This window comes from Plectropomus leopardus, chromosome 7 (assembly GCF_008729295.1).
Source record: "Plectropomus leopardus isolate mb chromosome 7, YSFRI_Pleo_2.0, whole genome shotgun sequence".
Lineage (NCBI taxonomy): Eukaryota > Metazoa > Chordata > Actinopteri > Perciformes > Serranidae > Plectropomus > Plectropomus leopardus.
The window spans coordinates 30349153-30374529 of record NC_056469.1 but is presented as its reverse complement, the minus strand read 5'-3'; the positions used below and the strand labels follow the sequence as shown (position 1 = coordinate 30374529).

At 40.4% G+C, this 25377-nt stretch overlaps 1 protein-coding gene across 2 annotated transcripts; it reads left to right on the top strand.

The window, feature by feature from the left end:
• The first annotated feature begins 1367 nt into the window (after positions 1-1367).
• On the top strand, positions 1368-25268 carry phf1 (PHD finger protein 1). 2 transcript variants are annotated; one of them, XM_042490226.1, is made up of 16 exons: positions 1368-1492; positions 2933-3498; positions 4098-4176; positions 4306-4387; positions 5052-5138; positions 7707-7801; positions 8332-8480; positions 9048-9143; positions 11889-11957; positions 12847-12970; positions 14334-14401; positions 14937-15074; positions 16412-16490; positions 18220-18335; positions 18989-19075; positions 21568-25268. In XM_042490226.1, exons 3-16 carry the CDS (start codon positions 4099-4101, stop codon positions 22058-22060), a joined length of 1761 nt encoding a protein of 586 aa, XP_042346160.1. In that variant the 5' UTR covers positions 1368-1492; positions 2933-3498; position 4098; the 3' UTR covers positions 22061-25268. The 2 variants fall into 2 exon arrangements, with proteins under 2 accessions (XP_042346160.1, XP_042346161.1); XM_042490227.1 differs by lacking the exon at positions 1368-1492 and having other exon boundaries at positions 2653-3498; positions 14937-15068.
• The last annotated feature ends 109 nt before the right edge of the window (positions 25269-25377 follow it).

Sequence of the window (25377 nt, the reverse complement as noted above, 5' to 3'; positions counted from 1 at the left end):
ATCTCTACAGCTGATGTCTCCAATACTCTGCAACTCACACCAAAACAATCTAGACTGATAAATACTGTAGCTCCATACGTAAGAGGGAAATTTTTCAGATTTTGGGTAAACTGTCCCTTTAAGGCAAAGGCAAGCTGTACATTTCAGCAACTAGTGAAATCAAAGTGCTCGACACAAAACAGACAAATTGCAACAGAAACATATTATGGAAATACAGTTAAAAACAGTGATTAAACAGCAAGAGAACAGAAAATAAAAACAGGACAAGACAGGTATAAAAATGCAAGAATAAAAGTTACAATGCAGCTTTAAACACAAATAAAAATGTATTTAATAAACGGAAGCTGCTTACAGAAAAGTATTCAGCGTTAAGTAAAAGTAGCAATACCATAATGTAAAATCAGAATCAGAAATTTTGATTTGCAACATTTTCTCTGATGTTACAAAAGAGAAAAAGTAGAAAGTAGAATATGAGGGGCCTTCTGCTTGGTAAAGTGTTAATTTCTCCAGCTTCTGCTGATTGTTTTCTCATTGCAGGGCAGCAGACTTGGTGAGACCAATCAAGAGTCATGGGACACACCTGGGCCCGGTGAGCCCCATGCACGTCAGTGCAGCAGCAGTCAGTCTTTAGCGGACTTCCTCACACACAACTTTGCTGTCTTTGTATTTGCAGCACAACATCCTTACTGCACATTTCCACTCATCCACACTCTGCCATACTGATTACAGGTTTTTGCTACCTATTTGTGCAATTTATTTAACTTTAGCTGTGTCTCTCTGGCTTTTTGCCCAACCCTAAGAGTTCGGTTGTGACAAGAAATAAAATAAGAATATTTGATGCTCGTATGTCAAAGAGTATAAACAAGTATAAAAGATGTATAGCTATTTACACGTACAATGTGTAAATGTGTAAAACACATAGAAATGTTTTGTTAATAGTAAAAGTTTTGCACTCAAAATCTTACTTAGGATTAGTAACTAATACATATATAATATTACTATATTGCATTCATGATCTGAATCTGCAAAGTAACTAATGTCAAAAAGTGTAGTGGACTAAAAAGTACAATATAGGCTTCCCATATGTAGTGGAGTAGAAGTGGCTATAAAGTAGCATAAAATGCAAATACTCAAGTTACGTGCAAGTACCTCAAAACTGTATGATATTACATCACATCATATAACCTTTAACTTGAGACTGAACTCAGTGACCCTGAACAGCCTCAGACAGACTGGCTGATTGCGGCGCAGCTGCTGTCCTTGTATTTGCGCGCCACCTGCTGGTGACAGTCGTAAACTGGCACCTCACCACTTGTTAATCTGCCAGGGGCCATTTTGAACCGCACGGCGGTGTTACCACACGCTTGACTGGTGTGAGTAATGTGTAAGACATCAATAAACAGGGACAGACACAGAAATAAACAAACAAAACCTTGGCTTGGATGCATGTGCCTGCAGCCAGAACGCGTTATTCCTCCGAAGCAACTTAACTGTGAGTATAATCTACTGCATGTTACGCTTACTTAAGCTTTATTGTGATTTCATAATGTGTCTGTGACTGTCTGAACGCAGTTTTGGGCCCGATGGTTGCACTTTTAGAAGCACCAGGCTCTCTGGAATTTAAAATATATTAATCAATGTGCAAGTTTATGAGTGCACCAGATTTAGGTTGATAGTTGTTTGCATTGTTTTGGGTAAATACATTAAAAGTATGATGCAATTGGTGCAATCCGAGCCATACTTTGTTTTGTGTGAACAATATTTTCCATGACACTTCAAATTACATCCTGGATGTTTTGTGAGAGAGGAAGCGACCCTCTGGATGTCACATCTGTCCTGCACATGTGGAATTTGTCCAGTTTGGATTTGACTTCCTATATTTCCAGCAAAGAGTCTCAGAGAGATTGGTTCAAATTTGAAATTGTTTAATTTATTGAAAGAAAAAGGTTGATTTTGTTTTTAGAATTTTATGTGAGGCATATTAGGGAACTCATTATATCTGCAAGTAACATTTTAAGTGTCATAAAGCTGACTGATTTTCATCTTTGAATTTTTCCTTTAACCCCTTGAAACCTGGATCGAAATCAGGTTTCTCGTGCTGTGTTGAGACGCCTTTCACAAGCTATTTAACCCTTGAAACCCGAGTAAATTGGTTTGATGTCTTTCGACAACATAGGGGGTGAAGAATCAGCAACGAGGCAAAAAAATGTCATGCAAATTGCAAGAAATCAATAAAAGGTGACAAAAAATGACCAGAAAATTAAATTTAAAAAGAGGAAATTTTAGAATTATTGGGAAAATATAGGGAAAATTTGTATAATTATTGTAATTAGGCTATATATTTAAAACTTATGTTGCGGAAAAAAATGTATGCATATAAAACCTATTTATTTAATTTGATTTAATTTATTATATTTTTGGGACCATTTCTTGTTGTTGTTTTTTTACTTTGCCTTTTCTTTCTTTTTTGGCTTATTTTCTGGTGATTTTATTTTATTTTTTACTAATTTCCTGCTAATTTTGGGGCCATGTCTTGTTAAGTGGCTCATTGCTTTCCGCTCATGTTTTTCAAAGAAAAGAAGTCAAACCAATTTTGTCCGGTTTTCAAGAGATAATTAAGCAAGCAAACACACCAGCTACGCCCCTGTAAGTTCGTGGAGACAGAAACCAATAATCAATGGGCCTATTGATAAAGACAAGTGTAACTGTTGGGCTCTGCTTGCTCAGTTTGAAAACTTTCCTCCCCGTGGTTTCCAAAACTTGGCCGGTCCCTCTTGTTCGAGCCCAATTAATGAGGCGGCTAAACTCATTAATTGGCCACTTAATTGGCCCCTGTCGCTGCGCGCGCTGCTTCCGCTGGCTTTTAGCGCACCGCCATCCCTCCCTCCCCCGCCGCCAGACATCACAATCCCACCTTGTCACAACGATTTAGGGTCTCAGACGGGGAAGGTGCTTTCGCCGTGGACTCCCCTCACCACCTCCACCTCCACCTCTGGATCCCCCTCTATCAGTATCTCCCTCCCACTCCATCTCGGTGTTTTATGTCTGCGTCACAACAAGTCTGTCGAGAGCGAGAGGCAGGGATGATGGCGTCTCTGGCGGCTTGATTCCGGGGCTGCTCTGACAAAACCCGCCTTAATAGCATCAATAGGTGGTGGCGGAGAGGTGGGGGGACTGGAGAGCAAAGGCGACGGGAACATGACGAAACGGCATCGCGGAGGACGGACAAACTAGAGAGACGGACGGACAGTCAGTCGCCTTTCCCTCCTCCTCCTCCTCCTCCTCCTCCTCCTCGCTGACGGCTTGACTGACACACACACAGGCGCTTGGCACAGACAGGGACATACATGCACATCATCCACTTTTTGCAAACACGCAGGCTGCGCATCCGAGCGGGCAGTAATTGGGCAGCGGAGATCCACAGCAGATGAGGGCATTTCATGTCCAGCCTGCCCAGGAATCACTGTGACCCCGACGGAAAGGAGTTCGACTTGACAGGTACCCTTCACCGGCACAGCTTTACTGTAAAAATTTGATTCACAAAAGGGGCTCCATGCATGTTGTGTATCCTGCGTCTGCCTTGACTTGAGTGCATGCACTGGAACAAATGTGCAGAGATAATGCCTGCACAGTCATTTCATGCATCTATTCAAGTTTTTAAAGATGTTGCGAGAGAAGAAGAAAACTGCCTCAAGTAGCTGCACACTGATCTTTGCTCATTCAGTCAAACTGTATTGCAGCAGTCATCATGCAGTGTTTTTGTGTGTGTGTGTGTGTGTGTGTGCGCGCGTTTCATGTGTGCAGTAATCATTTGTCTTGCTCTCTGGTTGTGTACTCACTCTCATCTTTCACTGTGGTGGATACAGACTGTCGCTATGCTCTGATCTAAAAAGGAGGAGGAGGAGGAAGAGGTGGGAGGGGGATTTTAACCCCTTTGCACCGAAGCCCGCCTGTCTGAGAGCCAGCCGAAAAACGCCGGGGCCATAAACCCCTCTGTCAGCAATGGCAGCAAAGTATTCAGCGAATAAATCGGATTTCCATTTCACATGAGCCCCTGCTCTCTTCTCTCTCTCTCCTCTCTCTGTCTCTCTCCTCAGGATGGGGGGAGTAAGTGAAGGAGATGATGTGTTGGCTCGATGGAGTGATGGACTACTGTACCTCGGCAATGTGAAAAGAGTAAGTGCATGTGCAAGTGTGTGTGTGCGGTGGAGAGACTTCTGAGTGTGTGCGTGCACGTGGATTTTTTGAAAAGACTTCCATTTAGTTTTGTCAATCATTCCCGCTCACCTGCTATCTCCCTCTCAGGTAGATGGAGTCAAGCAATGTTGTCTGGTGAGATTTGAGGACAACTCCGAGTTCTGGGTTCTGAAAAAGGACATTCACTCGTGTAAGAAGGACTCTTTTCTATTCCTCTCCCTCCTCCCCACAGCTAGAAGAGTTCCTGTCAGGAGTGCTTAGGTTAAAAAAAAAGCTCATAAATTGAGTTTTTCAATGCACAAAACTCAAACTAAACGTGTTTGTTTCCACTTTGAAACTTTGCCCGAGGAGTTGAAGCAGTACTTCTTAAATTCTCTCCCCCTGTGAGCTTAAAACTTTTAATTCTTTTCTCACCCTTAGCCTCAGGATTTTTGAACTGTCGCTGCAAGAAAAACGCCGGAAAAGAAATTGCAGTCACGTTCAAGGTTATGACGCTTAGCGCTCTTGAGTATTCTGATCGGGGGCACGTTGGGTTGTAATTGGTATATTAGAGTCTATTTATGAATTTATTAGACTAATGACTCTTGAGGGAAATGGCGCCCCCACTCCACCTAACATCAAGCGAAGGGGGAAGTTGGACGCTTGTTAGGACCGGGCTGAATATCCGCCCGTCAAATGAAGTGAAATCTGAAAGGGTTGCAGCAGACACTGAAATCAATGAGGTGGCAAGGATGTGAATCAATATACATAAATTAATGCCGTTGACTGCTCTCTCTCTCTCTCTGTCTCCCCCCCTCTCAAATTCACTTCCTTCCCCTCCCCTGCCTCTCTCTGTCTTCCTCTGTTTGCCTCAGTCGCTGGTGGAGTGGAAGAAGTTTGCTGTATTTGTGACGCTCCGCCTCTTAAAGAACCCCTCATAAATTGTCTTAAATGTCGCCACGGTAAGGAAGCACGCCTCATCATACGCTGTCAAGCTGTGGTTCTCCACCACTTCTTGCACTGACCTTGAAGATTTGACACAGTATGGTAAATAACAGCACTGCTGTTTTGAAAAGGAAAAAAAAACCAACGACACAGAAAACCATCTATCGTAAATGATAGATATGAGTTGCTGCAGCTGAATCCAGGCTGGAATGAAAATGAATGAGATGCCCAGAGACACAGAGCTTAATTCATAGACTTAAATGCCACAGATGTCTTTACTCAGGCTTATTGCTGATTTAAAGATCCCCTCCAGACATATTTTAAGACTTAAAAAAAAGTACCCTGCATTGAATAGTAATGTGTGTCTGATTTCCACAAAAAAAGTTTAATTATGTCGTTAAAATTTTCTTAAAACTACATCTGCTCTTTTTCCCTCATTGAAAAATCCAGACTATGAATATGCAAATATTATTCATCTCAAAAATTTAACTACCAGACACAAGTTGTCTCCTACTTCACTGTAAAGTGCACTCTCAGAGTATGTGTACTGGTTCCAAACATGAATCTCGCTGTGCATGCCTGTGTTTATTGTGTTGATCTTTTGTACACATGACATCTATTTCACATCTGTCCAAGTGAAAGGTTTTTTTGGGGGAATTTTTCCTCATCTGCTGTGAGGGTTTAAGGACAGAGGGATGTCATATGTTGTAACGCCTTTTGAGGCAAATTGTGATTGTGGGCTTTATGAAAAAAAGAGTTTTGAATTGAATTACAGGAACAAGGTGTACGATTTAGGGGGATATTGTGGCAGCTAGCGGATTGCAACCGGCTGAAACTTCTTTTTAGAATTCCTTCAGTGTTTATTGTTCAGGTGTTTTTTTTACCAGGAGTTGTAGTATTTGCAGTCTTCCTCTTCAAAACAAACTGACATGCTGATTTGAACCAGTAAAAAGTATAAATTAAGAAGTTTCATATTAGAAATACAGTGTTTCCTACAATTTTGTGGGTCCATGAACGCAGTGCAGGTGAAATTCGTCAGTAGCTCTTTATTTCCTCTGCCGCAGTTTGAGGAGTTTGAATTGCGGGTTTGATACATCTGTTGATCCGGTTGTACATTTGTGAATCCTAGGATAGTGAAGGAATGACCCACCCTTCTCTCTCCATGATTGGCTCAATCTCTTTGCCTTCGTTGGTTGGATTGGTTAGGGTTAGGGTTAAGCCAATCAGAGGCAGAGTAAGGTGGCCCATTCCTTGGCTAACCTAGGGTTTGCAAATTCATGATTCAGTCAGTGTTGACCAAATTAATGGATAAGAGGAGATGTTGCTGTAGAAGGAGTGAAAGCAAACTTTTAGGCCCAGCATAATGTTAAGTTTCACTTTCACTGTGCCTGACATTGTGCTGCTCTGTCTATGCCCAGATGACCCTCTCTGCTCTGAAAGGTGCAATTATTACGGTAAATATATTCCAGTTGTGCTCCTAATTAGTGATTGAGCTCCAAAAATATTAAATCAATCCGTGGTGGTAGATGTTTTAATTCTGATGCGCTGCCACAAAAAAAGTGAAGGTGTGGAAAACTCTGAAATCACTGTTTCGCCAACGCTGTTCAGCATGTTAGAGACGGGCCACTAGACCAGCACCTGCTAATGTGTGCTCACCTTTTTTGTCTGATATCTTAAAATCCAGATGTTTAGGAAGTTTTTAAATGGAGCCGAATTATCCGCAGAGGTCTCTTTCTCTTGAAAACAAACAGAAGTAGTATTTCAAACCAGTAAAAACACTAAATAAAGCAGCTTCAGGTTAAAAAATCAGTGTTTTTGCAACAGTTATCGTTACAGATGGGCCTCTAACTATGGTGGCCAATGTAAAAATGCAAATGACCCTATAGAGAGCCAGTGTTTGGTTTGTCTGTTCTGGGCTACTGTAGAAACATAGTGGTGCAACATGACAATCTCTGTTGACAAGGACCCACACCCTATGTAGATACAAATGGCTCATTCTAAGGTAACAATAGCACAATAGTTATTTTCAGGTGATTATATTACTAAAGAAAACTCACTTATTATATTACATTCCATTTCTGCCAATATATCCCCCTAAATCGTGCACACTGGACCTTTAAACTCAGATTTAAAGTGATAAGAGAGAAAGTGAAAACAGCCTTGTGCTGTCAGACTCTGCACATTCTGCACAGTGAAGCAAGTAACGATGAATAAAACAGATTTTAGAGTGAGGGGGGACTTTAAAAGTGTGAATGATGAAATGAAATACACTGAAGTGCAAGTGGGAAGAAGTTTTACAAACACTCTGCTGCAGGATGCACAAGCAGGAAAGGGCAACACATTTCACCGTCATGTCTTCACGGCTCTGTCAGACTAACAGGTTTGCTGACAGTTTGTTTTGAGGAGGAAAAGCAGACAAACATAGTCTCTGCTCCCCGGATGCAAATGTTATAGTAAAATGTGTTGCATGCTGCGGAAACAAACCAGCAGAGCACTAAACATGGAGCCGCTCTGCCATTATTGTCACTCCGGCTGTCTGTCTTGTAAACACGAATTAAACGCTCTGCCTCCTCCTCCCATTACAGGTTATCATCCAGAGTGCCACACGCCAACCATCGAACCGGAAGCTGACAGCGATTCGTGGATATGTCGGCAATGTGTCTTTGCAGTCGCAACCAAGGTCAGGCTGCTAATCTCTCCGTCTCACACTCTGGGGAAAAAGAAACATTCAGTGTGTAATATGGGAGGAATCCAGTCAGATATATCACGCTTTGCTGCCACTGTACAGTTGTGCACAACAGAAAATGAGTTTATTGGAGGCAAAAGCGCACTAATTCCCCCAGTATTGACTTCAGTATTAGATGTTCTACATTGTGTCCAAGAAATCATGAGGAATCAATAGTTATGAAGCAGAAAAACTACACTGAAGTTGAGAGAAGTACATTTAAAGTCAATCAATCACATGTGCTCCAGTTCTGTAGATATGAGATGAGAAAGCACCCAGTTAATTGTCAATCGCTCAATGTCCATATCTCATTGTCCAGACTTCCGCCGCTTCGGACACTATCTCTCACAGCTGACCTACAATAAAATGAGACGAATTGCTTTCTCCCCACCGAACGCGATCCGTCTCCCTCGCTGCCTCTGACATGACAGTGATTTGAGGGGGTCACCGACCAATCAGTTCTGTCCTAAAAATTGTGTTTTCAGAGAGGCGGGGCGCTCAAACGGGGACGCTTCGCCCGGCTCATGCAATTTATGAAACTCCGGCTTCCCTACCAGCTGTCGTCTTTAGACTGGGACCCGCAGCATCTGACCAATCAGCAACAGTGCTACTGCTACTGTGCCGGACCTGGAGAGTGAGTGACCCTGCAGAGGCCAGTTTAAAGTTTGAATGTACAGTTCATGTATGCTCTTTTAACATTTTCTCTGAAAGCGTGATCTCATCTCAAAGTCATCCTGCGGATCATTTGCAAATTGCATGTGTCATATCAGACGTGTCAAACAGCATTAGCAGGATTTCTTTGAGTTTGTTTGGACTTTTTTTTGAATGATATATGAGAGCTGCATCAGTTCAGATACTGACAGGTAAGCTGTCAATCAAAAAAAAGTGCACCAAACTATCAATTTAATGCTTTTTTTGGTATGTTTTGCTGCTTTGCTTATGTGCCAAACCTCCATCCACCAGACACATAAAGCAGTAAAAAACAAACTCCCAACTGCTGCATCTTTACGAGTCATAGGATCCGGAGGGAGTTTCCACCTGAAGACACATTTCAGCTCAGAAAATGAGAACTGTCAGCCGCAGTCATCAGCTTTCAGTCTTCCCTAAGTTATGCAGAAATACAAACTTGTCTGGTGACAGATGTCGGGGACGTTCATTCATTCATGTGTTTAAAGTCTCTTTTCGTGTTGTTGGACTGCAGGTGGAACCTGAAGATGTTACAGTGTGGGAGCTGTGGTCAGTGGTTTCACGAGGCATGCACACAGTGTCTGACCAAACCACTGCTGTATGGAGACAGGTGCGTTATTTACAATTACTATAAAAAGCCTCTGGTTCTCTGTAGTCTGAATTATTTTAATTTTGTTGTTAGAATAAATATAGAAAAAATGTAGCAAACATTACCAGTTTTTATGCTAAACTTCGACTGGGTTCATATACACACAAAAACACAGCAGATATTAATATTTAACAGTAAACAAATACATTCTTATTATGACATATTGGCTGATATCGACTGAACATGAAAAACATAACAACAAACAAACATTTTTGGCACTGATCTGTCACATTTGGCCATTTGATAATTGTAACAAGGGTAGGTGAACAGTGCAGACAGGCTGTTCTCATCCTGCGAAGGGTAATCCACCAAAATTTGTACATATCCCATGTTGTTATGAGCAAGCAATTCATGAATATCCCATGTATTTGGGAAGCCTGCAATGACATGATCAATGCGCTGACGAGATGAAAGGAACAATCGGTCCCAAGCGGTCCACTAATGATGCACTTTGAGGTCGTAGGTTTGTCACAAAACACAGGACTTTAAGTTTCGGTTTCACCGTGTTCTTTTCCTTAAACCTAAGAACAGTAACTTTACATTAAGTATCGGTTGGCTGTTTGCAGTAAGGCTGCACAACATGCAAAAAATTAATTTAATAATGTTTTTGGCAGATATTGCTATGTAGCATGTGTCATGATTTTAGTGGGTACATTTTGTAACATATTTTCACTAAAAAAAATATAAAAATGATGATGTGATTTTTTCTGGGGTCTGTACCAAACAAGCATCTTCCTTTACGTCTGAAATATGATTCATAGACCGAGGCATCTCTGTACCAACACAAAGCTTTATTTATAATGTTTGGCTGTGACTTAATTAAAAATTGCTCTTGCAATTTGGATATCGCACTGAGCCATATTGCAATTTCAATAATATTTTGATTAATTATGCCCCAGTGATGAGTCAATATAAACTGATATTACATGTCAATATATTAGTCAGGATGTAATATTTGGATCTTTTTTTAGTGTGAGAAATGTGACTTCTCTGCTGACCTGGTTTACATTGATCAGTTTTTTATTGGCCTATTGCTCAACACATGGTCTGGACTCTGTTAGGTGCAATATTTAGGTTATATTGAGCAGAATCTACCTGTACTAACTGAGTTTCATATACTCAGATTGCATATTTATTATTTTCATTTTTGAACACTCTGTCAGCAGTGCATTTGATTAATCATTTATTCTATAAAATGTCAGAAAAAAGAGAAAAAAAACACCCTTAATAATTTCTCACAATCATAGATGACATTTCCAAATTGCTTGTTTTTGTCCAGCAAACATTTGCTTATTAATTTATCTAAAAAAAACATGTCTTCGGGTGTTATATTTGATTTTAAGGATGACAGTTCACTGTACAATAATGCCCACCCATCTGCAGCCACCCTCCTCCCCATGGTGTGATTGATTAAAAATATAAAATGTATAATAATAAGTTAACATTCATGTGTAAGGGACAAAATAAACACATTGAAGAAAAAAAAAACAAGTAATGAAAAGAGAAAAAGTGAAAAAACACCCATCATAGTTTCTCAGAATCAGAAGGGACATCTTCAAATTTCTTGTTTTGTCCAGCAAACATTTAAAAATCCCAAAACAATCAGTTTTAAAATCGTGTAAAACGGAGAAAAGCAGCTTATTTAAAATGCAGCTCGTCTCGGTCGTAGATTCCAGCCTGATTAGGAGAATCAGATGAAGACGTCTGCGTGACAGCTTCACTTGTCAGAGAACTACCTTAATTAGCTTAAGACTAAATTATTAGTGTGCATGTTAATGTACTCACTGACTTGTGCAACAAGGACACGAGCTGCTCACGCACTCGCAGCAAAGGGACAGTGACAGACAGCGGAGCAGACATATCACCTCTCTGCTCGCTGCTCAGATATGATGTTGGGAGGATATGCAAGCTGCTGATCGCAGCGCAGTTTGATAGGCTGCACCTCATGCGTGTAATAAAATGTATCCATCCATTAAGTCATTATTGTCATTAACCATCTGCGTTAGCCGACTGGGTTCTACACCCACCCTGACACCTTGTTATTGCCGAACCTGTCTGAGGGGGGAAGAAAAGGAGGGATTAGATTTAGATTGACAGTCGGGGAGAGCGAGGCTGGATTGGTACAACATCTGCTGAGCAGGTGATGGAGGAAGAGTGAAGACTGAGTTCACAGTTGGAATAGTAAGCATGTGCTGCCGTCATACTGTGTCTGCGCTTCATCTTTTCGCGGTGACCTTCAGTGAGCACATGCATATAGAAGGACGGACGCACACGTTGTTGTTGTGGTATGAGCCCGGTTTCAGGGTCACCCAGAACGGATTGTTATTATGGGCAAACGGATACACCTGTCTGTTTGTTTTCGGTTCAGGTTGATTTATATGATAAAATATCTTGAGAAGACAGACATATAGAGACTGCAAGGAATGTAAAGAGGAATGTGTATATGAATAACTTGGACTAAATGATATGGCGTCTGCAGAAAAATAGTTTTCAGAACTAATATGTTATAAAAGAAGACAGCGATATACAGATTGTGCAAGTGAGAATAACAACAAAGGACAAAGACAAAATAAAAGATGACAGCTGTTTCTTGAAACTAAATGACAAATGGACTCATCAAAGAGACGAAAAAGACACTTTAAAAAAAATTATATTTCACAGTTTCATGATACTAATCTTTTTTTTTTTTTTCACGTGTCTTTTCAGGTTTTATCAGTTCCAGTGCTCAGTATGTACAAAGGGACCAGAGACCATCCAAAGACTACCCATGACCTGGTAAAATTAAGAATAAATGCAGAGTTAATTTCTTATTTGTCTTCTTCAATCACAGTATTCTTTAATCTAGTTTTTTTTATTGGGAGGAAACATAATTTTGTCACCCCATTTGACACCACAGCACAGACTGATATTGCTTATTAACTGTAATAATTTATTAATGTTGTAAGGGACTGTTCGATATTTATAAGGGAAAAGGGGGTAGTGCAAAAAGGGGAAGGCATGTCATAATTTTTTAAACTTTGGGGAGGGATGTTCTTTTATTTTGGCGTGGGGTGGGGCAAACAACTTTAAATGATTGTAATTTGTGTTTATTTAACAGACAATTTTTAAAGAAAGTTGCTTAAAATACACCACTTATCATAGCCAGAAACTGCAAAAACAAAAACTATTGTTGGATTTTCAAACTTCCGATGGTCCTTGAACATATCATGTGAGAGAAATGCTACCATCAGGAAAAAACAACCAAATCTGAGCTTGAAATAGTGATATTTCACCAAAATCACTTTATTTTATGTCTTTTTTAAAAATTTGGCCAAAAACAAACTGTTTGCACAAACTAATCAGCATGCACGACAAAAGTGAAACACCCACAAACTTTTACTTTTTTTTTCATCTTTAACTTATAACTTTTAAACATCAAATGGTAAATTTGAAAATCAAAAAATCAATTGATGGTGAGAGGAGGGTCATACATTTGCCACCAGTCACTCGGGGACGCTTAAGGAAAAATATTTGTATCTGTAAGTAAAGAACAGTCCCTTATAAATCTGATGTGGTATCTCAAACCAGGAAAATGTTGTCATATATGTAAAAGAAAATACTCTCAAAATTGTTCTTTTTGCACTTTACCTGTTTCTTATCATCTATGTTTTTTTGTGAAATGCAGGATGGATTTGGCTCATTTAGTGCTGTACCATCTCTCGCTGTGCTGCAAGAGGAAATACTTTGATTTTGACCATGAAATCCTGTCCTTCACCAATGAGAATTGGGACTCGTTGCTCCTAGGCGCGGTATTGATATTTCCTCGTTTAAGCACCATGATGAAATGATGTGAAATGCTGCCAGCCTTTTTTTTTGCATTTGAGACTTAAAGCCTATTAACCACCATTAAAGTAAAATTTAAAGTTAAAAAAAGTATGACCTCTACTTTAGCTTAAAGGGGAACACCACTGAGTTAAAACATTGCATGTGACATTGTGTGTTTTTGTGATCTAGGACAGTTGTTCTTCACCTTTTTTGGCCGACCTGACCTTTTTTTTTCATAGCTCCATCAAACGAGCTCATGTACCCCTCATCACGCTCCACAGTCCAAATGTGTTCATTTGGATTGATTTTAAAGTGGATGTAATTTCTCCGTATTACTCAGGGTTATTTAAAAGTGGATGTTGTTAAGAAGTTTTATCAAACAGTTGATGGGGTTGATTTGGTTGCATTTGTTACTAGAATTTCAATTGTTCATAAATCCATTCATCCATCACTTTTAGCCACACGTAACGACGTATTCCAACACTTTTAAACAGTTTTTAAACAGTTTAGCAGTTACTTTTAGCTGACATTAATTCAACCAATTATCCATTACTTTTAATTAGTCTAACTATTTTTTTACTTCTTTAAATTGGGCTATTTTTTGACTATAGTGACTAATTTTAGCTACTTTTTTTAGCTATAGTTCTTGAAATATTTACCACTAACTATTTCAAATGTTAATCCAACACAGCACTTTTATCTCACTACTAAAAACGGTTTGTAAATGACTTTTAGCTAGTAATGGTTTAACCTTGTGTATATATGTATGTTTTTTTCAAACGTGACCATACACCTCTTGGCAATTGCATAATAATAATGATGATAATAATAATAATAATAAAACATTTTATTTAAACAGCACATTAAAAAACAAAGCCACAGAGTGCTTAACATGGCAGAAACTAAAACCATTTCACAAAATCAGACAGTTACATGAGTTTTAAAAAATCCTCAAACTAGAGTGCTAAGGCTCAACGTTGTTACAGGTTACCACCAATTTTAAAATCTGAAGTTGCTCCACAGAGAAGAAACAGGAAGATAAAAGTCGAGGTGACTGTGAGACACATCAGGAGGTTTTATCTGTGCATTTCCTGTAAATCTATCTGAGGCTGTGGGTTCTCCTTTAAAGCTGTTTCTAAAAGACACTTTGAAATGTATTGTTTGTCCTGTCATCACACGGCAGCAGTGTCTTTCAGCCACGTAGCTGCAACAAGTACTTTTCCACATCAACATTATTGCTGTCAGCGACTGTAAGAGAAAATTATTCCATGCATTAGAGCTTTTCTGTCTGACGGCCGTCCACTGTGTAAACACGGCTTTGATTTTTTATTCCTGTCCGTCCTCCAGCTCTCTGACACGCCAAGGCAGGACCGCTGTCACAATCTCCTCAACGCTCTGAACTCCCACAAGGACAGGTAAGTAACCGCATATGATGAGAAGAATAAACACCGACCACACATGACTGGATTGATGAGTAGCGCTCCATGAATAGAGGGGTCTTCTTAGTGCGCAGTAGTTTGCAACGTTGGACATGCGGGGCTGAAATGAGCGAGATGAGATGTGTGACTTTGAATAAAATGTAGCCGCTAATTAGACGAGATTAAATTGAACACTTTTTGGTGCTTGTTTTGTCTTGTTAGGAGAGGACACAAGTTGTTGGTGTTAAATCACAATAGCCAGTCGAGAGATATAATTGCTTTTACTGAGTTTTCATTGAACTTTGAAAAAAAAAAAAAAAAAAGTTGGCTCTAATTATGTATACTTAATTACACAGTTGCTGACTTTGAAATGTTCCCGAGTCTACTTTTTCATCAGGAGAATAAGTACATTTTGTTACACAACGTTAAATTCATTATTAGCATCAAAGAGGAGTGCTGAAAAAACACAGGCACACATTCGGTGATGATGTATTTTAAGACTGTTCAAGCTGTTTCTTTAATGTCGCTGCAGGTTTGTCTCTGGAAAGGAGATCAAGAAGAAGAAGTGTCTTTTTGGGCTTCAGGTCCGAGCCCCACCTCCGCTGACGTCCGACTCGTCGCCCCTCATCACCGACCCACCTATCAACATCACGCACCGGCGAAGGTCAGAGTAAGGACAGCGTCTCTCCTTTCAGCTCCTATCTCAATAACAGCTCTGGGATTCCCACAGGGCATATAGTCATTACGCATGAACAATTAACTCGCGAATCAAAGGGCTGCAGTTTTCATATGCCAGCAAAAGTATCAGTGTCTTAATATTCTCCTAAAAGAGCATTAAGCCCCCCTGTGTGCTTAGGTTTTGACATCCAAGTGTGTGTATGTGTGTGTGTGTGTGTGTGTGTGTGTGTGTGTGTGTGTTTTCACTCGTCCTGTAATCTGCACATTTCATAGACACACTTTTCATTTTAAATAATTTTCTGCATTTAACTGGAGCTCATTAAGACTGAATTACAATAAAATGATTTGCATTAGAAATGTCTTTAAGGGAACAAAAACCTCATATTTTTCGAGCCTCTGAAACAAAAGTATTACGTTTTCTTACACGGAAACAATATTCATGTCTTCAGTAATTTGTCTTCTAGTTCCCCTTGCTCATCGAAATAGCTGCAAGTTTCAAGAGACACTGATCTCTTTCTGACAGAAATGTAAGATGTTCAGTTTGACTGGAGTGGAGTCAGTTTGCTTCTTCCCAAATGGATAGTGTTTAAGCTGCAATATAAAAGCAACAAATATAACTTTATCCAGCACACTCTTGCTACCAACTTGTCAAATCTAGTCTCTTGGTCAGTGGCCCGACATATTAAACTATGACCCTCCAGGCTCTTTTCTGGACACTCAGGGATGGGGTGTCAATTTCCGCCCATCACGCACACCCTTAAACTATTTGGCTACCAAAGTAGCAATGTGCTGAGCACATTCATGCTACTACAAGGATAAATCTTTGCAATGACTCTGTGTTCTTCTGTTTTGCTCCAGGACGAAACATGCGTTTCAATTATTTCTACCTGTACGGCTCTAATTAGACCAAAATGATGTTCATTCCGGTCAGTTTTAGAGTTGTGGGCTGTAATGGACATTTCAGCCTCTAGAGGCCACTTTGGTGGTTCAAGTTTTTATAAAGAAATCAGGAGACGAGTTCAGGTTTTAGCAGCAGAAGAAGAGGAAAGGGAATGAGCGAAATCTTTGTAGTTTTTAAAGTTTTTTTTCGATATTTCTCAAACTGCTTGTAGATGATATTTGGGCTTGTATAGCAGAAAAGATGTGAAATGTGTATCTATTATAATACATCAAAATCATCTCATCTCACTGCTGTCATCCTCTCATATTTTACACCTCTCAGTAGACTTTAATAGAGACACACTAATAAACTCAATATTGCACTTTGGGACTGTATATGTGTGTGTTTATGCCTGTATTTTAATTTATGTGTGTTTTTGTTCACTTCAGCCCGTTGTCACTACCCTGCCAGAGGAGAGTGGGGGGGCCGGAGTCGCGTAAATCAAAGCGTCGCATCATGGAGACACAGGTCAGTGCCTCTGTCTCCAGCTCAGGGCGAGGAGGGAGGTCTGGGCCACAAAACCTCTCTGATTATTTCTCTCTTTTTTTATACATCCAGGTAAACAGCCCTCCGCGATCCAAATAACCTGTCAGTCAGAGGCTGTGATGAAGGTTCATTTCGCAGTCTAAATCAGTCTGTCTTTTAACACCCAGTGCAGCTCAGTGCCTCAGTATTTTTCTTCTTCTTTCTTAGCTGTACTTTAATGCCTGCTGATGCTTCAGAGTCTATAGAGTGAAGGTAGCGCGTGAGAGATGAGGCGTCGTGCGTTTGACTCGGTTAAAATGTATAATTCAAATACAAACTCTGCTGCACAGAAACCTGCTCATGTATTTCATCAACATCTGCAGTTCAGCACCACATTTATCACCATCATCAAACCCAATTCCCAGCGGATCACAATGAAACATCACATGTGGCAGTTACTATTTTTACACGGCATTCTTGACGGTGAATGCTCATTGTGCTGCGTCCTCCTACACAGCACTCTGATCCGTGTACGTGCACACATACAGTAATCCTGGAACAATACTCTCCACAGAGCACTCGCTTTCACTCTGGCACATCCAGGCCCCATTGTGCCCCTCTGATTGATGCTAATCTGCGTGTGTCTTGGAGGAGCAGGTTGGTTGTCGTGGGGAAAAGTGAGATGGGAAGGAATGCTGATATGCGTAGCCTGGGATCACTTCCAAGTGCACTTTGCAGTCGATTACAGTTTGGCCAGGTGGCGCTGGCACCTTGGCAGTGCAGCATTGACAGAGCACATCCATTTAAAGGCACAGACGTCGACTAAGGCCACTGAATAATGGTCTCCCGTCCTAATAGCAATGCTAGAGAAGGGAATGATAACGGTCCGAGTGTGCTGCCATATGTCACAGTCGGGCGATGAGAAATGCAACAACCTTTAGGTGACGTTTCCAGAAATTGATGGCTCTCATGATGCTCTGATGTTGTTACTTTTCATGGGTTGTGAGTCTGTGTGTCAGAGGTGTCAGAGAGAGCTGCCTCACTAACCAGCCGGCTCCATGAGATGGAGGTGATACATTTAAGCGGGACATCATACAGCTGATGATGTGACTCACATCCTTCAATGCTATTAGTGCAGATTTATGGACATATTTGCCTTCAGGGAATGCACGGACATGAAATTCATGCCTTTACATGCTTTTTAAGAATGCAAAATTAAATGCTGTCACTCTGATTTTCAGTTTGCCAACCTTACAGACAGTACAAAAACAACAGAACAGGGTATTGATAGGCAACGATACATGGGGTAGATAGAGCCAGAAATTTAGAACAGCCAGGACAAACAAAAAATGATCAGGCATGATGATATTCTTTCTGTTGATATGCAAGCCTTTTTTTTCTATGCTATGGGTGGTTATTGAGGTCATTTGTGTATGTGTTTAGGTGCAGGCATGTCTGCAGCTGAGAAGGAAAGAGAAGATAAGAGGAAAATAAGAGGACAAACAGGATATGGATGACAATAGGAGGGATATACATAATATTGTATATACATAATAGTAATACTAAAAAAGAGGGAAAAAAGAAAAAAAAAAATAAAGGTATTGCAAGACTGATGTTCCATATGCAGGATTAACTTCACGCGTGTTAGAGCACGGAGCTATTGAAGCTTGAGTGACTATGAGATGGTGATGGCATCCAGACAAGCTGATCTGTGTGTCTCTTTTGTGCACAGGCTTGTCCACCCCCAGCCGCTGCTAACCCCATCGAACTGCTGCCATGTTGTCATGGCTACATGGGAGGGGCTAGCCTCTACAACTCCAGGAAGTCAGAGGAGGAGCTTAGTTTGAGGTAACAGATGTTAAATCATTTTGTTTCCTGTGTTGATACATTGTTTAAAAGTTGAGTTGAGTATGGGGTGCTGCATTTTCGACCAAATGGCCAACTGTTGGTTAAAACATTAGTTTTTTGGAGGAGGCGCCTGAATTTTGCTCTGATGGCCCTATGTGACTGTTTCAACCTGAGAAAGACCTCTGTTAGATCAAAACATTGATTGAAATATATTTGGAGCTTTTAATACAATGTGGATCTTCTGTTTGATTCTTGCCTTAGTTTCAGTTTGTGATCCAGCACCTGTAAAAGCTGTTTTTGGATGTGCATGCCCTCCACTTTGCTTATTTCTGTCCCTAACCTTGAGTTTGCAGCCACAACAGATCAGCCAGGACAGAATGCCATACAAAACAAAAAGTTTTTTCATCATGTGGCCAAAACTAAACTTTTTACCTTTTCACCATGATATCGGGGTGACAGCAGAAGTCTGAATCAAATATCTTGCTACTTAAATTATTGTGTTTTTTTTTCTTTTCTTTTTTTACATAAACTGAACCTTTAAATGATAGTCTTTTCTACAGTTTGAAACGCAGCTGAACTGAAATATAATTTTATTTTAGATTAAAGCTACAAAGCAATTGTTGTCTTCAACCTCCTGTTTGTCCCATCCACAGCTCTCCTCCCAAGCGGATGTACGCTCTGTACCACACCACGTACAATGGAAACACTGCACTCTCCAGGAGTCATCATCACTACAACAGGTTTAACTCTCTCCTACTTTACTCATCATCACTACCACTGATAACCAAAACTGAAAGACCTGAAATGGACCACACATGATTGAAATACAGGGCATGATTTCATGTCGAGCTCAGGGGCCACATAAAATGTTTCTGAGGGTTGCTATTGGCCTGCTGGCCACACATTGTTCAACTATGCATTAAACAGTAGAAGTCGGAGTTTGGTATGACGTCACACCCGAGTTGACTGCGTTCCCGTACAGCAAATTGAAAGACTAAGATGTTAGCAATACTACTTCTAGTCGGGTTAGCTTTTGTTAGCAATATCAGTTGATAATGATGCATTATTCAGTATTAATTTATGGCTTTGATGAGACAGAAGTGCTAATAAACAGTAAATTACAACAGCTTTCACTACTGTTGATGCGTGGAGCAGTCATCTTAGATTTTGAGTTCGGGGTTGGTGAGGTTTCTGCGACTTTTGGAGTAAGAAAATTGACTTCAGGGTAGTGTTGTGGTTGTAACAGGGTGTGGTAGGACCAGATTGGAACCCAACAGAGCAGGTGAGTAGTTGGTAATGATCTTTATTAAATCTTTTGGCAAGTTGAATGGAGCAAAGGTGAGTCTAATCAGGTTACAGGTAAGTAGGTACAGTTATAAGTTCTGGGGTGAAGCAGAGCTCGTGAAGAGACTGAGGTGAGCTCACGTTTACAGGTGATAGTTCAGAGTTCAAACAGGGAAATTGTGAACATGGAGCGGGCTGGCAGGTGATATATCAGGTAAGTCGCAGAAAGACTTACAGCAGGGAGCTTGTGGCAGGAAGCAGAGCAGACAAATCCAGTAGGAGCAGGAAGCGGGATCAACGAGGACAGGCGGGGAATCGGTGACAGAAAGGAGAATGGCGATCTCTCTCGACGGAGCCAAAGCAGTAGAACAGCGCACAGCAACAGGCAGATTAGAACGAGGAAGTGCACAGGCAAAACTTGTGGTCAGAACCAGAAGGCTGTTAGGTTTACCGGGGCAGAGACAAGGAGAGATGGTCAGAGGCGAGCTGAGTCGGAACCAGGAAAACAGTCTGAGAGTGAGTGCTGGAAGGTCAGGCATGGACGCAAAGACAATCTGGAAATGTGTTAGTGGAGTGAGGCTGCTTAAATACTGGCTTGATTGGAGATGAGAAGCAGGTGGGACCATCAGGTGGAGGTGATGAGGCTGATGAGGGCGAGTGGCCGGGTGGGGAGAGAGGTGGGGGTGGAATAAGTGATAAAATCCCGCAGCAGCAGGAGAGAGGCAGAGCAGACTGTAACAGTAGTACTCGAAACAGGTGGGTTTTCAGAAGGTCTCGGTCTCATCACGGAATCAAATAAATTTTGACTTGGTCTTGTCTTGGTGACATAGCGGACTCCGTATTTTTGATTTAGATCGGTTGGGACCACAATGGTTTTATTTGTTTCGATTTTTAAATCCCGCCAGTCACGTAAGTAATTTGTAGTTTGCTGTTTTTGTCACCGATAACGGTTGCAACCCTTCATAAAAATCGGAGTAAAATGGTGTATATATAGTCTTGTCTTGGCCTTGGCACACTCTAGTCTCGGTCAAGTCTTGGTCAGTTAGTACGGCCTTGACTACTACGCTACTTTAGGGGGCGTTCCAGTTTAAATCTCTGACCAGTGGTGGGGAATTTTTGGGGTACGAAAGGCCTTGAGGTCAGATACTTGACCCCCGCGGCTGCCTTTCTTTATACTTGATGTAAATAGATTTGAGAATGTGCAGTTGCATAGTTGGGGAGGCAGGCAATGTGATTTAGGGTAAACAGGGTGAGCACATTTGTTTGTCTGAACTTAGGGGCCAATAGACTCCTCTCTCACTCATAGATGCATGCAAAATAACCATATTTGGTAACATGTATTATCTCGGGGAGAACTGTTGTGGTTAATCACCAGCATTCAGTCAAAGATTCCCTCAGACTCTCTGGACAGCGTACACTGCGCCACTCTGTATGTTCAACTGTGATTATTGATCGAGTGTAATTCATCGAAGTCTCCTGAGTTCTTGTTCAGTCATGGAATCACCAGCGCATACTGTTTTTTCCTCATCAACCGGGAACAAGGATATTCCGACTTCCAACAAAAGGATCACACAATTAATAACTCACCACCGTTATAACAGTCAGAACTGTATAGTTGCACATAGTTCAATGCCAACTAGCAGCATTTGTCACGCTGCTACATACTGTATGTCCCTGTTGATGAATTCCTACTTGAGATCACTGTAATCAAAATGTGTAACCAAAAGTTTTTAAGACTGTTTTGACACATTAAGTAATTTAAAAAAAATTCTCAGTGATTTTAGACACTTCAGACCTTTTGGAGTTGTCTCCTAATGTTTTTCAGAATATATTGAAATGCTGAAAACTTGTATTCAGGAATGTAACTCCCTTTTGGAGTAATTCTTTTAACTGTATATGAGTAACTCCAGTTTAAATCTGCATTAATTGCTTTTCTCTCTTTTCCTAGCGTGGAGGACACCTGCAGAGTACCGCCACCTTGCTTCCCATACCCCCTCAACGCCAATGGCAGCCATCATCACCACCACTCCCACCAGCACCATCACAACCACCAACACAACCACCAACACAACCACCAACATAACCACCAACATAACCACCAACACAACCACCAACACAACCACCAAAACAACCACCAACACAACCACCAACACAACCACCAACACCAGCCAGGTCAGAAGCAGCTGGAGCCCGTCATCCTACGTGACATGCCCCCGTACCAGGCCGGCATGGGTGGTGGGGGTGGCGTAGGTGGAGGAGGCGGAGGGGGAGGGGGAGGAGGCGGTGGTGGTGGAGGAGGGGGGGTGGTAGTCGCAAGTGGGGACGGGACAGTGTCCAGGAGCTGGGGAGGAGGGGAGGCCGTGAGGATCTTGGCGAGACGCGTCACGCCGGACGGGAAGGTGCAGTACCTCGTGGAGTGGGAGAACGTGAGTTTGTACTGATGCAAAGAAAGTAAACACGAGATGCAATGACTGTTTTGCAGTTGCCACAGGAATACTGTGTATGTTATATGTGGCAGTGTTTAAAGTACAAACAAAACAAAAAAGGAAAAAAAAAATCTCTACACGTTGCAAATCCAGGTTGCTCTCATAGTATCACCTCTAATTCTACATCATTATAACTCACTACTCGTTACTAAATGTCCCTCTTTGCTAGTGTTTCTCTGATATTTGTACTGTTAACTTTGGAATATGCCTTTGCATTTATCATGTTAAACAGTGATGAGGAAAGATATTTAAACCTCCTGATGATTTGTACATTTTGGGGCCACATCAAGAAGAGCATGTCTCATACAGTACTCATGTCTTGATATGCAGCACTGTAGGTAAACAGCAGAGTAGTACAAGAAACTAGGAAAAGACAGATTACTGCTTTTTCATTGATTGAGTCAAACTGAAAAAATAAGTGAGAAAAACTGAAAGTATTATTTATTAATATGTAATTTTATTTTAACAGCAAACCTCCACTGCTTGTCATTTAGACAGCATGCTGCTACTTAAAAGGAAAACATACATTACTGGTATTTGCCTTCCTGACTTGAGTTAGATTAGAGGACTCTCATTGGTTGGATGGATTCAAGGTTTCAAACTAAATTTAGTTCTAGATCAGTGTTTTCCAAATAATCCAGCGGCGAGATCCACATTTTGTTTTTAGTCATTAGTTTTAGGTCCACACATAAGATAAACTACCACATATTCAATTTTATTTCATAAAATGCACCTAGAACATGATGAAATAAAACATATTGCAAGAATAAAGAGCACAGGAACCAAAAAGTGCACATTATTGCTTCAAGATTGGTGGCATAAAAATGCTGCAAAGGCATAGCATGTTAATAGGCCAAATAATATAAAGAACAGGGAAATAAAGTAGCAGCTGAACAATAGAAAACTGCAATTCAAAATAAAAGCCCTGTGTCAGAAATCTTTAAAAAAAAAAACAAAAAAAACCCTGTGTTTTTCACAAAATTGACATATTCAGGAGTCACTTGCCCACTTTTGGATCGTGACCCACCAGTTGGAAACCAATGGTTGAACTATCTAGACATCTGAATAATGGGATTCAAATCACCAAATCAGAATTAGTATTAGAATTAGAATTAGATTTAACTCATTTGTTCTTTTTTAAAGGTGGAAAAATATATAATTGTTTAAAAACATTTCTTTTCCCAGCATTTGATATGGATATCCAAGTGATGAGGAAACGGCCAGTAGCCAGCACCACACTTCCATCAGCTGACACTTTTATAATTGCTCATTAATCAACTGATTGTTAATGTTCAAATGAAAATTAGCCTGGAAAATAAACAGTGATGAATGGTCCATCATCAGTGAGCGGCACGATGACAGCTGGGTGGTGGCTGCTGGCAGCTCATGAAAAAAGCAGTAACCTTTCATTAGCCAGGATGAGACGAAGCCGGTCTCGTACAGTATTTTTGGCCACACAGATGGTAGTTTAATGCCTCGAGGGCACTTTGACAGTCGTATTTGAGCCCCTTTCTGCTGCTCAGACGGCAGCTTGTCTGACTTCATAAAATACAAATTCCCTTGAGGTTTTCATATTCTTCCTCATCGCTGTGTGTTAATAAGAGATTGTATACATGTTATTACGGGGTTACTTATTTGTTATGTTAGATTTTGTCATACAATTTACATTTAGACAACTGTACGTATTAGAAATAGGAGCCACAAGAGGGCTTTTGTTTTATAGATAGAATTATATATTCACAATATATTGCTATGATCGAATAACTTTATTTTATTTTTTGACGTGGTTGCATAGTGCCTAAATGGGTTGTGTACCTGCCGATTGGTCTGCTGTTAAGCCGGCCATTCAGATAGATGAACGAGGCGATGTTGCTACAAAATAAGAGGATGGCTCTATATCCAACGACAGATACAGCTACATGGGTAAATGAGCAGTTATAATGTTGAATAGTTTTTTTTTTCTAAAATCAGAACAGGACTGATGTTACTGTACATTCCAACAAAAAAGAAATATATATGTTACTGAAATGTCTGTTCGAAGTCATCAGAACGCAATTATTTTGAAAGGATGATTTTGTTTTTTAATGGGTGTTAAATGTCATAAAGGTCAGCGAAGGTTCAGTTTCATGTTGTAGGGAGTTTAATCCTTGCATTCAAAGTAACAGTACAGGTAAAGAAGACACTGATAGGCCCGACTCCAAACTCACACCCATCATTTCTTCCAGGGTCTAACAGTCTATAATTTAAAAGGAACGAATTCACAAGTCAAGGCCTGACTTTTTCTCAGACGTGCTTATAGAGGCAAGTGAGGTGCCGAAGTTGGATTTTATCTTTGTGCAAACAGGTTACATAAATCTAGAATACTGTGGTGCAAGTTTCAGAGTTTATATTTTATACAGAGGTTTATTTCAGCAATCTGTTCGATAAAACTTACACAGCGTTATACATTTGTCAGTTTTATCTTTCAGGAAAGACCGTATTACAGGTTTAGTTGAAAAAAAAAACAAAAACAACAGACAAATACAGCATTTATACTGTTATATATTCAAACCAATGCAAAACTCTCAGATTTTATTTATAAACTGACCTCTCTGTTGAATTGCCTGCTTTGAAAGTTATCACCTGATTGAATGGGCGTTATCAGTGGTTGTCAGTCTCATAAATATGGGTTAGAATGGGCCTGCATCATTTAATATTTCAGTGGTTTTCAAACTTTTTACACCATGTACCACTTTAGAAAATAAGGCTCTCCAAGTACCACCATTATGATCAAAATACAGTAGGCTAACCATGTTTAGCTACGGAAAATATTTGTCTTGTAACTAATCGTGGATGTATAAACAGAACTGGATACAGCATTGAAGGCAGGGCCTTGTTCATTTCTATGAAAGTTGCTCAGTGGCGAATGAAGCAAAACAAACCTTGATTTTTGGGGTCTGTAATTAATCTTCTGCATCGTAGGGCCCATAAAGCAAGCGCACCAGAGACATGCAGCAGCCAAGCGGATAACTTTTGGATTAGCACGAACTTAGCACTAACTAGCTATCTTTACTGAGGATAAAATGTTGTAATTGTACAGCTTTTCCACACTTTAGAAATGTTTTTAGGTCAAATGTAAAATCCAGATAGTGAAATGAGTCATTACATGTTAGTTGTAAGGCTAAAAAAATATCCAGTGACTTCTCTGTCACAATTTAAGTCTATGGGAAAAACTATTTTTGGGCCCCATGGCATCTCGTCATGCAACCGCACTGTGTAAATCCACTTTGGGC

Coding starts and splice junctions, on each gene's coding strand:
- phf1 (XM_042490226.1), top strand. CDS start 4,099: ATGGGGGGAGTAAGTGAAGGAGATGATGTGTTGGCTCGATGGAGTGAT. Junction 4,388..5,051: donor GAAAAAGGACATTCACTCGT/GTAAGAAGGACT, acceptor TGTTTGCCTCAG/TCGCTGGTGGAGTGGAAGAA. Junction 16,491..18,219: donor GTCGCATCATGGAGACACAG/GTCAGTGCCTCT, acceptor TTTTGTGCACAG/GCTTGTCCACCCCCAGCCGC.